General features: G+C 37.2%; 1 protein-coding gene across 1 annotated transcript in view; it reads right to left on the bottom strand.

Moving 5' to 3' along the window:
- gna11b (guanine nucleotide binding protein (G protein), alpha 11b (Gq class)) overlaps nucleotides 1-10537 on the bottom strand; it is a 46107-nt gene extending 35570 nt beyond the window's left edge. The window contains exon 1 of the mRNA XM_065262354.2: nucleotides 9584-10537. Within this exon, the coding sequence (XP_065118426.1) occupies nucleotides 9584-9719 (136 nt within the window). The 5' untranslated portion in view covers nucleotides 9720-10537. The remainder of the gene's footprint in view (nucleotides 1-9583) is intronic.
- Nucleotides 10538-13467: the final 2930 nt, after the last annotated feature.

The following is a 13467-nucleotide window of genomic DNA, read 5'->3' as shown; positions in this document are numbered from 1 at the left end:
GAGAGCACCATCACGGCACAAACCCAAACAGTTCACAAATTTTCCTCAAGCATCAAAGCAGCATGATGGCACACAGCCCACGTTGCTCGTCCTTCGCACCTAAAGCTCCTTTGAGACCACCTGGCCCGGTTTGGCTCTGGCCGCTGTGTGTGGCAGCGCGTGCTATTCAAACAACAGCGCTCTCCACAGGCCAGTGGTAATATGGGTGTTGCTTATGTAAGAATGAACACATGACCAAGTAAAATCCAGTCTCATTAAACATTAGATCACCGGCTGTTGATTTCACTGAAACACTGTTTTGCAAAATTCTGATCCTGGCCTTGGTCTCATATCTGTATGAAAACGAAAATGCAAGCAAAAACCACACAAGCGTGCAGTTGAGAACGCAACTGCAGCGTAGATGTTAATTATAAGAAATTCGTAAAGATTAGGTACAAAAAAATCAGCTCACTGACTGTCAGCATTGTCCAAAACATGATCCACTTCTCTCAAAGCAGAGCAGCGGCCAGTTTTGTGATAAAAGCTGTCTATCAGCTCTCCTAACATGGACAGAAGTGACAGGAAGGCACCCTCCAGCTCCAGACAGAGCTGTCACAACGGAGACATGGTCAAGTCTACATTGCCTTATTTGATCATGACGGATGTCTGAGGTTAACAGCGTGTTCATATCTCCATTATGCTCAGCATTTGCACAGAACCCCAGTGTTTCAGCCCAGAGACCTGATGTACATACGGTCTAAGAGTTTCGGCACCTGCTAGATAGAGGTCCGAAGTTCAAATCCTCTTGTTTGCATTGCCTATGGAAACCACCGTAAAGCTTTGTGTGGGAAAAGAGCAGGAAAAGAGAATTATGGGACTGATCTGTGAACAGTCTTTCTGTTGCTCATAAAGTGGTAAGGTCATGATTGGGACTCATCAGAGTGCACCGCTAAAAAGATGCTTTCAGGAGATATTTGTGAAAAATTAAACACCACAATTGGAAGTTAAAAGTGTGTGTAGAAGCCAAGCCCTTCTTGAAGCATATGTGAACCAAAGTTTCATCTTACACATAAAAGCCAAGAACAAAGCACTCCAAAATACAGCCAATGTTCACATATTGTAAACAATACACTCACATACTCATATCGCGAGACTGTTTTTCTTAAAGGTGCAGTGTGTAATTTTTTACGGCATCTAGTGGTGAGGTTTGCGAATTGCAACCAACGGCTTAGTCCACTGCTCACCCCTCGCTTTCGAAACACATAGAGAAGCTACAGAGACAACTTAGTAAAAAAAATTGTCCGTTAAGGGCTTCTGTAGAAAAATGGCGGCACAAAATGGCGACTTCCATGTAAGGGGACCCTCGGTGTATGTAGATAAAAACGTCTCATTCTAAGGTAATAAATGCATAACGGTTCATTATGAAAGGTCTTTATACACCCCTGATAATTTACTTTTGTATATTATTTTGCATTTCTGTCAAGAGATCCTTCTTAAAATTACACACTGCACCTTTAAGCAGCTTAAATTAAATTTGCTTGTTTCGAGTTAGCTGATCGTAAGACTGGCCATCACGTACATGTGCATTCATCGGCAGATTTTTGTAACCGTGTGTACTTTGTATGCGTAGGTTGCGTATGCGCGAAAAAGGAAAATGTAGTATGTAGCCTAGGAGATGCATTGCATTTTGTCGCAATATGCATGTGTCGAACGTCTGTGTACACGAGTCAAATAAACTATGCTTTGCAAGGCTGTGCGGTCGCCCAAGCGCATACATTTACGTACATGTAAAATGATGATCTGCTTGTTACTATGCTTCGGTGAAATGCCGCCACATCCAAAAGCCAGAGGGCGCTCTCGTGCAGAAACTCAATATTGCGCGTTTCTGAAATAAAAAAATATCGGCCGATATATCGGAATTGAAAACCAACAAACATTTGTATCGTTAACGGCCTTCAAAATCCTTTATCGGTTGGGCTCTAATTTTATAATGACTATGTTTGAAAGAGTGTTGCTTTTTCAAATGCATGTTATAAACGACTCAAACTCGGCTATTTTATATTGATAAGGACTTCACAATTATCACAATGAAACATCCCAGCCCTAATATATAGCATCGATACATACAGCCGCCTTTTACTGCATACCCAGCTAGCACAAATAAAAGTTGTGCTTGACTTCGGTGTAAACAGACTGGTTTATGACATTACATTTCAAAGCATATTACGGCGCAATCTGCTCTTGAATCGATCTTGTATTACTTTAATTTCATACGCTAATCGGTCTGCACTGGCAAAAGAAAAAAAAATCCAACTGTAAAAGCAACAGTTCTATTAATATAACTTACATAATATCTTAAATGGCTACTGCACTTTATTTGAACAATCCATTATAGCATTAAACAACACATATGCCAATGTATGCAACAACAAAAATTTAAAGCATCTCTGTGGACCCTGAATTTCAATTACCATGTCGCAAGGAGAACATCTCTTCATTGGGTAGCATTCATGAGATTAACATTTGTTAAAGATCCCCTCACCGGAATGAAAAACACAGCAAATTTTGTTAATAGTTCCTGATTACACCACCAAAAAAACTCTTTATAACATTTTATAAATGAGCAATCATGCTTGGAAGAGGTGTTTCACTACTGTTGGGGCAATCAAAGGGGCAGTTAGTGTCCCAATAGTACATATATGTTAAGTTTTAGCTCAAAATACCCCACAGATAATTTATTATAACATGTTAAAATTGCCACTTTCTAGGGGTGAGCAAAAATGTGCCATTTTTGGGTGTGTCCTTTTAAATGCAAATGAGCTGATGAAATGGAAACACTGATCACCATAATGGAGGTTTGTTAAGGTTGCCAAAATATGCAAGAAAAGCACAGCTACCAAACATAGTGTTGACCAAAATTCACATCTCTGTAATTTTGGGATGGTTGTTGATGCGATAAATTCTACAAAGTGGAATATATTTTTACATGCAAGTGAAAGCCTTATGGGAGATGTCACAATCATCTTTATGAAAATAAAAATACATTTCAAAAGCAGGGGTTTCCTGAAAATAAACAGCTGTACAAAATGCAAAATGGTTGGAAATCTTACGTCTTCATATCTGGCAGAGCTTCTGTTGCAAAGCCTCTGACAAGCTTGGGAGGTGATTCATTTAATTTAAGAGTAGCATAATTGTTTACACAGGGTCACCAACATTTCAAAACTTAATATCTTATGTAGAAACTGATAATTGAAATTTAGTCAGATTCTATCACTATTTTGTTCATGTAAAACATCAAACTTTAAGTCAAGCGACACTCTGGTAAACTCTATCTGCCCCTTTGTCAGTTGCGTTTGCACACGCTCAGACAAGCATCTCATAGACTATGTTCACATTGTCCGTTTAAATCCAATTTTTCTAAATATCCGACTTTAAAAGGACAGAGAATGAAAAACCATTTTTACCTTGTCTTTGTTGAATAATGGTAGTCTACCAGCATTCACAAACATAAAAAAAGTTCTAGACATGCTAAACATCTCAGTCTCATAGAAATTCCTCTTTTAGAAATGTCAGCCAGAAAACGGCCCAATCTGAAAAACTGATGCTTATGACATCACAGGCATCTAACTGCCCCTTTACTTTAAAATAATTGGCTACATTTTTTGAGTGGCATCAAAGTCAGCCAATCAGTAATGAGATTGCAAATTAAGCCAGTAGGGGGAGCCAAATAGGTGCAAAACCACTTGTTTAAAATCCCCCACCCTAATGGTCGGGTCAGCTTACTTTTGGGAGCTTTTCCATTGGGTGCAGTACGTAGTACCCGATACTTTTTTCGTACCACCTCGGTTGGGGTTCCAAGCGACCCGAGCTGATACCAAACGTGACGCGAAAACACTGTAGATCACTAATTGGTCTGAGAGAATCGTCACGTCATCGCTATAATGTAAATATTAGCTTTAGCTTAATGCTGTCTCAAGCAAACATGTTGTTATCTGTGTTCTGCTATAAGTTTCCAAACACCCTTTTAGCGATGAAAAACATCCGCAGGTTGAGAATCCGGGACACCATAAAAGTTTTTTCCAGACTTGCAGTTTGTGGCAGCACATTCGCGACGTGCACGTCCGCATTATATATGCTTAAATGCAACTTGAATGAGGCTCAGCGGAGCGCCGTCGACTGACGCCACGGGTCGGGTGTTTGAACAGAAACTGTCATGTGAGAGAGAGGTAGTTATAAACGCGATGTGCAAACATCTATTTGTGGTGGCCAATTTTAATTTTGTGGCAGACTGAGAAATAAATGAATGTATGGGAATGTACAACAACGCTCTCACTAGGGCTGGGTATCGATTCAGATTTTCCAGATCGATTCAATTTAGATTCACAAGCTGTCAAATCGATTCGATTTCGATTCTCGATTCAATTTTCGATTCCGGTTCTCGGGCCGGTTTTTATACTCTATTCTCGATTCAACTCAATAAATATAGATTAAATAAAAATACTATACTAATAAAAAGAACAGTGAACAGCAGGTTACAAGTGGGTAATTATTAAAATAAAAAATTAATGAATGACAGGCTTGCCTCTCGCTCCTTGGTAACCTCGCGCAAAGCAAAAAATAGGGTGACATCTAATGAAGAAGACTAGTAATTCGATTAACGTTAATCTTTTGTTTGCAGAAATAAATATGAAAGAAAAAAAAAACGATTCTGCTCTTTGAGAATCGATTCTGAATCGACCACATTTAAAAAAACGATTAATCGAAAAATCGATTTTTTTGCCCAGCCCTAGCTCTCGCGTGTATGATGTCACAGCAGTAGGCAGCGTAAATATAACGACACACCTATAATCCCTCCCACTCCGAAGTGATACTAAACTCGATGGAAAAGCTAACCACGCCAAAGTGAGGTGAGCTGACCCGACCCAAACTAAACTAAACCGTGGGGTACTATGCAATGGAAAAGCGCCATAATAGAGCTATCTGAGAGAGGTTTTTAGGAAGCTTCTAAGGCATTACAGACCCAAACAAAAAAATTTTTGTCTACATGTCACAACACAGAACAAGGATAAATACTCCGTTCAATCATTCTATGTCACCTTTAAATGACTGACTGTCCACACCGAGTATCACAACTGTTCAGATCCAATTTGTGTGTCCTGTGGTGCTTTTCCGTTTTCAGGAATAGCTGCATTGGTTTCTATAGCAATGATGTTGCATGGAGTTCTTTGAAATAAGTCTGCTCGAGTTCATGCAGTGCTGCGTATTTGCGGGCCGGTATTTGCGAGTTTTATGTGTATCGGCATCGGCCGATACGTGGCTGCCTCTTAAAATAGGCTGTATCGTCCACCCCTACTTTGAAGAAATTTTTGCATTACACAGTAAAGTGATTAAACTGCAGAGAGGTGAACCTGAATTATCACAGTCAATTTTGAAGAAAAAAAAAATGGCTTATCGCGAATTTTACTCCTACTGATGTTATATAAAATGTTATATAAATAATATGACACAGCAAGCACTTCTGATTTATTTCTGTCAAGTTCAGTTTTAAACTATACAAACACACAATACTTCCACAGACTTTAAACTGCAAAAAGCAAATCCTTGTCTGAGGATTGGCCAGTAATGTTTTAAAGGAAAGGTTAAGGAAATATACATTTTATGCATTTTCAACACAATCTCGTGGTTAGGATTGCACAATTAATAAAAAACTAATCTGGATTACAAGTACGGGTGACAAAATAACATAATCGCCAAAAGCCACAATTACTGCTGTCCATTTGTGGTCATTTCTGTGCATTTAGGCAGTATGTTTGGGCACGAATTATAGTGGTGAACCAGAGATTTTTAAATTGACAAGTTGACATTTTTCCTCAGATTTTTTCCTTAACTTCCTAATTATTTGTAATTTACATATACATATACATTATTTAGTTTTTGATGTTTAAAATTTACCATGCAGCTGCTTCGCAGAAAAGTATTAAACATTTCAAAACCTCAATGTAAAATCTTTTCACCGACAATAATACCTGCAATTACAATTTCAGGTGAATAATCAGCAATTATGATTTTCGTCATAATCGTGCATACCTACTCATGGTAATTCCTAACTATGTTACAAGGTGGCTAATTAAGAATTCGTACAATCTCGTTGTACTTTTTAGCACAATCTGCTTTCGCCCCAGTGACGTTAGGTCTAGGTTTGGGGCTTCATTCTTGCTTTTCCAAATAACATACAATTCGTAATATTTAAGGCAGTCTGGTTATGGACTTAATAATCCCTGTTGCTAAAACACCTGGAATAAACAGCTGCTTGAAAAGTTACATGAGTAATATTTAAATAGGGTGATTTCCTTTTGAAAACATCCCATATACATCACTTAAATATTCCATTATCCAACTTCAGTTGTAAATGTTTCACCAACATGATTTCATATTTCAGCACAAATGACTGAAACTCACACTTCTGTTCATCTCTCCCAATCTGTCCTTCCCATCAGCTCTGTGTTTCTACTTTATGATCCATTTTATAATGAGCAGTTCATTTTGTGGTTTCAGACGGAAAAACTGGCCTGACTAATAGGAAATGAATGAAGCTGTCAGTGTCAGATATCACTGCTCACCAACCCACTGAGTCACAGGCAAGAACGCATCTTGCACTTACAACAACCAAACTTCACATATTGATATGGCACCCAATTCCCTTTTCCTGGCAGTTACCAGGGTCCAGTGTGCAGAGCTCTCATTCCCTCATAAAGCAATAGCTGTCCACCATTTTTGAGATAATTCAACACGGTAATAATGTTAAGTAAAACAAAAATGCAATGGTTACCAATATGTGGCACAAATTCATTTGCTAATACTGCCAAGATTGATGTTTTACACTTCAGCTTATAGTTGGGTGTTAATTGATTTTTTCTCATTTATTTGAAAATTAGAAATATTGGGTCTCATTCACTAATAATTGCGTATGTTTTTCATATTTTTACACGCACTTGAACTTCTCAAGAAAACTTTCTGCATACACGTGCGTGCGCACATGAATTTGTTCTTATAGTTGTTCTTACAGTAGTGAATTTGGAGGGTCCTTCATGAGCAGATGTGTGCACAAGGTTGGCAATTTGCATAAAACATGCCCATATCAGCTCCATATAAGGGATTTCCGCAGAACAGCTGGTCCACAGTAAATTTTAAGTCAGTTTGTCACCGAAGCAAGAGAGCTAGAAAAGAAATTCATGAACATATTTATTATATTCTGTTTTGCTTTGGATTTTTGATTTGTGAGGTTTTGCTGTCTCAAGCCAGTGATTTGTGTCCAGTAACAAGAAGTATTGGATGCGATAACAAAGACCTGTATTAATAAGACATTTAATTAATATGACAGAGACGCCCATCTCTATCTAAAATAAAACGGATAGGAGATCAAGTGATTGACGTTTGGGTTTTGCATTACATTTACATAATGTTTACATTAGGCATTAAGCAGACACTTTCATATAGGAGCGGTATCCCTAGTATAAAAGGCTATAATATGTATAATAACTAGTAAAAAATAATAATAAAATGTCTACAAGAATAACTTATACGGCATTTGGTCATTAAGAAGTCCTTATCAATCTAAAATCACTATGAGTCGGAGTCGTTTATAATGTGCGTTTAAAAAAGCAACACTCGTTAAATAAAAATCATTCAAAATATTCTTTATTATCATAAAAATACCTGAAACAATTTGAAGAACAGCGATATTAATATTCCTGTAGACATTTCCTGGAATAGCGTTTGTAATGCTACTTCTTCTGTGGCACAAAGGGAGTTTCTGCATGAGAGCACTAAATTCATTTAAATTCATTCAGTGAGAAAACGCGCATTTGCATGGTTAATCGTTAAACCCCCGCATAAATAATATAGAACATATGATAATATTAAACACAATAATGTACATTTTATATATCAACATTATTATATACATTATATAACTATAGCCCATTATTTTATTATTACGTACATGTGATATTTGTTGTTTTTGAATTTTTTCGTACCTTTTGAAGAAATTTTGATACTAAAGTTTTTTTTAATCATGTTTGTTCGTGAAAACGTTTGTACGCATATCTCACACACAAATTTGTGCATACGCATGCTTACTGAATGAAAGTAGGTATTATAATAATACCGCCCTTTAATCCGCACTATCCAACCACAGCACTGCCATTTAGTGCAGAGAGAAAGAGAAAAAAATTATTGACAGCACACTTGAGTTTCAATTTCAACATACCACCATTATGGTGATCAGTGTTTGCTTTTCATTAGCTCATTTGCATTTAAAAGGACACACCCAAAACACACCTAGATTTTAACATGCTATTATAAATTATCTGTGGGGTATTTTGAGCTAAAACTTCACATACGTACTCTAGGGACACCAAAGATTTATTTGACATCTTAAAAAAATCTTGTGAAATGCCCCCTTTAAATTTTCATGCAAAGCATTAACTATTCAGCTGACATTTCCATAAAATTTGAATGCATGATAAAGCGAATTTTTGTCTTCTTCACCTCATAAGTTACACCAGTGGTTCCCAAACTTTTTCAGCGTGCGGCCCCCCTCCGGTACAGTGCATTTTTTCGTGGCCCCCCGAAAGAAAAATTATTACAAAAACAGTTTTAAAATGTGATATTTTAATTAAGCAAAACATATAAAATTATACCTAGTAGTGCTGTTGGTTAGTTGGCTTATTTTTTTTTTAGTTTTAATTACACAGAATTCATGATAAATGAATATATTTTATAAAATGTCATAAAACTGGGGCCCCCCGGCACCATCTCGCGGCCCCCCTGGGGGCCCCGGCCCCCAGTTTGAAAACCACTGAGTTACACAAACCGCAACACAGTTTGGGTACATGACATCTGATTTGCATTTGTCACACCAAGTTACTATACATCCTTCCTAAAGCAACTTTAGTATCCAGTACAGATTTGACTGCACATCTGCATATTTATTCAATACGCTATGCAATAAAAACCACATCCTTGCAAAGATGCAATTCACACAGTGGTAGTCAACCACTCAAATTGACCCATAAGTGTGACTAACACAAACCTGACAGCTGCAAACACATTTTTACAAATAAACCACCAATTTATGAATGGACTTTATATTATGCAATACCCACGCGTTCGGTGCCATATACACATTTAAACACACAGAGAGAGAGAGAGAGAGAGAGAGAGAGAGAGAGAGAGAGAGAGAGAGAGAGAGAGAGAGAGAGAGAGAGAGAGAGAGAGAGAGAGAGAAAGAGAGAGCTGAGATTTATGTGGTGTTGCAAGCAAGGCCCTGTCCAGTTGTGGCCCTCACAGCTAAGCGCTAACGCCTTAGCACTCTGCTAACGCATATCGCCTGTAGACTATGAGGTAAAATTAACAAAAAAATGCAATAAATATACGCCATTCACATAAAAAATAAAGGAAAGATCACGAATGCACAAAGACAAACCACCGCTACGCTAAAACTGAGCTGGTGTATTTAATACACATCAAAGTCCCCGTTAAAAGCAGACCTGTGGACTAGTTATATGTGAATGAGTGAGTTTAACGGCGGCGGAACTCATACCGAGAAGAAGCAGCTTTAGTTCCCGCCTCGCGTCGCGCTTATCCCGGCGAAGCTGCTTATCGATCTCCGCGTTGATTCGTTTCGACTCCTTGGCCTCTTCGCTCAGACAGCAGGCCATCATTGACTCCAAAGTCATCCCCGCTGCTTTTCTGAGCACAGCCCGGCCTCGTCGGGGGCTTCAAAAATCCCGAGAAAAATAATAGAATATCACTCGGTTCGTTGACAAAAAAGAGGGGTTACACGAAAAGATCCCCCTAATCCTCCTCCTCTGAGTAAAAATATTAAGGAGGACAAAAATGAGAGGAAGGTAAGGAGACGATCTGAGGGGGGCTCGAGTGGGGGAGGGGGCCGGGGGCCTCGCGGCGCGCTACTTTCGGTTGCGTCGCGGTGGGCGCGAGCCTCTACCCCGCGTACGGACCGCGACAAATCACGGAGCTGGGAGAAAAAGAAAAACAGAGGGGGGCGGACGAGGATGAGGAAGGGAGTATAGCGTCGGTGAGGAGGAGGTCCGGCAAATGATTGAAAAATCCAGGGCAAACTATCCTCGGGTGCGTGCGCGACACTCCCACAGCGGCACCGCGGCAGCTCACCACCAACACGGGTCCCGGTGAAAACGGGACAGGTCGCGCAGTCGCGACATCCACTTTTCCTCGTCTATCCGTTTCCAACAGAGACAGAATGATTCCTCCTCAGCGAAGGAGGAATCGCAGTCCGATCGGTGTCTCGCGATGAAACGTCACTGCTTTACGACGAATAACGCGTTGGAAAAATAGTTCATGTTCAAATATTTTCCCGTAGTTGATGACTGCCCCCAGTCACAAAAACGTAAAATAATTCTGAGGGGAGGAAAAGGGCCGTTGCCTTTAAAAATGGATCATAGCACTTTTGATAGCTTCTCCTCATACATCATCAGAGCTGCGTGAACGCACACAAACCTGATGTCAATAATTCCACACGGCTGGGATGATTGACAGGGAGAACGTGCTCGAGCGGGAAAGGAGAGGCGGGAACTGTGCGTGCACGCGCTCTGGAGGAGGATAACAGGAACTGTCAAGTTTGGTGGACTGCACGAGTCAGGCGTTCACAAAACCCTCACTGCCGGGGTGTGTCGCTTGTTTTCTGCAGGAAAACTGTGGACAGAAGTTGCATTTTTAATTTCAATTTTAAAGTGCCTTTTTGACATGGATGTGTGTAACTAAAATTTTTGGTAATGCATTATACATAAAATAAGAAACAATAACAGTATAAGAGGATAAAATGCATATAACATGGGAACATGGGTCTATAACGAGGGTGCTGAGGTCCGTGGTGGTATTGCCTGCATGGGGTCCTCCAAATATATATATTTGGGAAAAAAAAGAAATTAGGCATCCAACAAAAATGCATTATAGGCTAATAACAGAAATGATAAAAACTGAAATTAAGGTTCCCATATAAAAGTATCTATAACTTGATTAAAATTGTTAATCAGGGTTCCCATTTGAAATATATTCAGTAAATTTAAAATGATATGTAGTATGTTGAGTAAGTATGAAAAAATAATAAAAAAATGACATGTTTAAGTGCTATAATTGGGTCCCCAGTGCTTGTATTAACCTAGAAAATGAGATGAAAAACATACTAGTAACTCAGTTTTGGTAAACCATTCTTTACAAGCATGTGCAAATATAGGTAATTGAAATGTGGCTCCTATTGTGATGTCAAAAGGGGATCTTATTATAATAATACTGCCATTTAGTGCAGAGAGAGAGTGAGAGAGAGAGAGAGAGAGAGAGAGAGAGAGAGAAAATTATTATTTTAACATGCAATAATAAATTATCTATATAGTATATTGAGCTAAAACTTCACATATGTACTCTGGGGACGCCAAAGATTTATTTGACATGTTTAAAAAGTCTTGTGAAATGTCCCTTTTAATATTTTTATAACATAACTGTCTTAACAAAGTTTGTAAATTCATAATTTGATTTGATATATGTACTTGGAGACCCTGCTCCTCCTCTCTATCCATTAAGGGGTCCTTGGTCTGAAAATGGTCGAAGACATCTGACCTATAATATATAATAATATAACAAAATATAAAAACTTTTAAGATTTTAAACAAGTGCAGATGGAAAAAAACACTGTGGTGTTTGATGGATGCAGAAGTTTGTTTCTAAGGGTGCGATTCATCCGATCATGAAGAGCTGCAAAACTTTGGCATGAGGTTGGAGGTTTTGTCAGTTTCTCTTTCACCTTCTTATATTTATCACAGTGAAGGAGAAAGTTACATATACATTTATTATAACTAATATAAGTTTCTTATAATATACTGACAGATAAAAGTAAATGCATAACGATTAATCAATTAATCTATATCAGAATAAGATTTTTTTATTACATCATATATATGTGTGAACTGTGTATAAAACTTTGTATAGATAAATGCACACACATGCATGTATATATTTAGGAAATGTTGTGTATATACATTTATATATATATTCTTAAAATTATACATGCATGTGTGCATATTTTTATATACATTATTATTAGTTCACACACACATATATGATGTAAACAAAAACTTTTATTCTGCTACACTGAAAAAAATTATTCATTCAATTTACTCAATTTTTGTAAGGTAAGTGCTTGCAATCAATTTATTTAAGCTACATTTAAACAAAAGTTTTTTTTTTTACTTTACTAATCTTTTTTGATTAAATGTAGCTTTAATAAATTGATTGCAACCACTACCTTAAAAAAATGGAGTAAATTGAATGAATATTTTTTTCAGTGTATTAATCGCGATTTATCGTTATGTATCCCTAGTAGGGGACCAATACCTGATCAAATGAATCTATTATTTATAATATTTATATATATATATATTTAAAAAAATCTTTAAATAGAATTTGAAAATAATTGATATAACAGTTTAAATATAAACATAACTTCAGATTAGTGTGATTTTTATTTAACAAGTTATGGTCTGGTGATAACTGTACTGTAATTCATCAATCACAACTGTGAAACTCTGCCTACATCTAGTGGACAAATCATGCACTACATATTCCTCGTGTCTTGGCCTAATGTAACATACTTTTGTCAGCCGAACTCCCATTGTCCTAAATTATTTCCTACCCTGAGATTTAAAGTAGTATTTTACATAGTTATTGTTATTAGTGTATATATAGGTCCGTTTTTTTACCTCCATCTGGTAATTGACACATTAAAGGGATAGTTCACCCAAAAATGAAAATTCTGTCATCATTTACTCAATCTCATGTTGTTATAAACCTGTATTAATTTCGTTGTTCTGATGAACACAAAGGAAGATATTTTAAGAAATGTTTGTAACAATACGATTCATGGACCCCATTTAGTTCCATAGTATTCTTTTTTCCTACCATGGAAGTGAATGGGGTCCACATATGATTTGGTTACAAACATTTCTCAAAATATCTTCCTTTGTGCTCATCAGAACAAAGAAAATTATATTATATTATGTTATTTTTGGGTGAACTATCCCTTTAAATATATCTGATGTATTGTAGTTTTGTTTAATTGGCATGCATATTAAATAAATATTATTTTTGTTCGTGTTTTTTTTTTTAATGATTTGTTTATTTTATGATCCAATTGTAATAAATTAGTTATTCATCATCTCACGAACCCCCTGCAGTTCCCTGATAAACCACCATATGAAGAGATCACATACAGTGCTGTATTGTAATCCAAATAAAATGCTTATGCTTAATTGATAGTTGTAATATGCCTAATTTATCATACAGATTATAAATAAACAGAGAACCAAATGTAACAACTTTATTAGTTCTTTGTATTCATTTATAAATAAAACACATATGTAGACATTAAAAACCACACAACTATTTTTAAAAGGC

The sequence above is a fragment of the Paramisgurnus dabryanus genome, chromosome 6 (assembly GCF_030506205.2).
Source record: "Paramisgurnus dabryanus chromosome 6, PD_genome_1.1, whole genome shotgun sequence".
In the NCBI taxonomy this organism is placed as follows: domain Eukaryota; kingdom Metazoa; phylum Chordata; class Actinopteri; order Cypriniformes; family Cobitidae; genus Paramisgurnus; species Paramisgurnus dabryanus.
The sequence above is the reverse complement of the archived record's forward strand: the minus strand, read 5'-3'. Positions and strand labels throughout refer to the sequence as shown.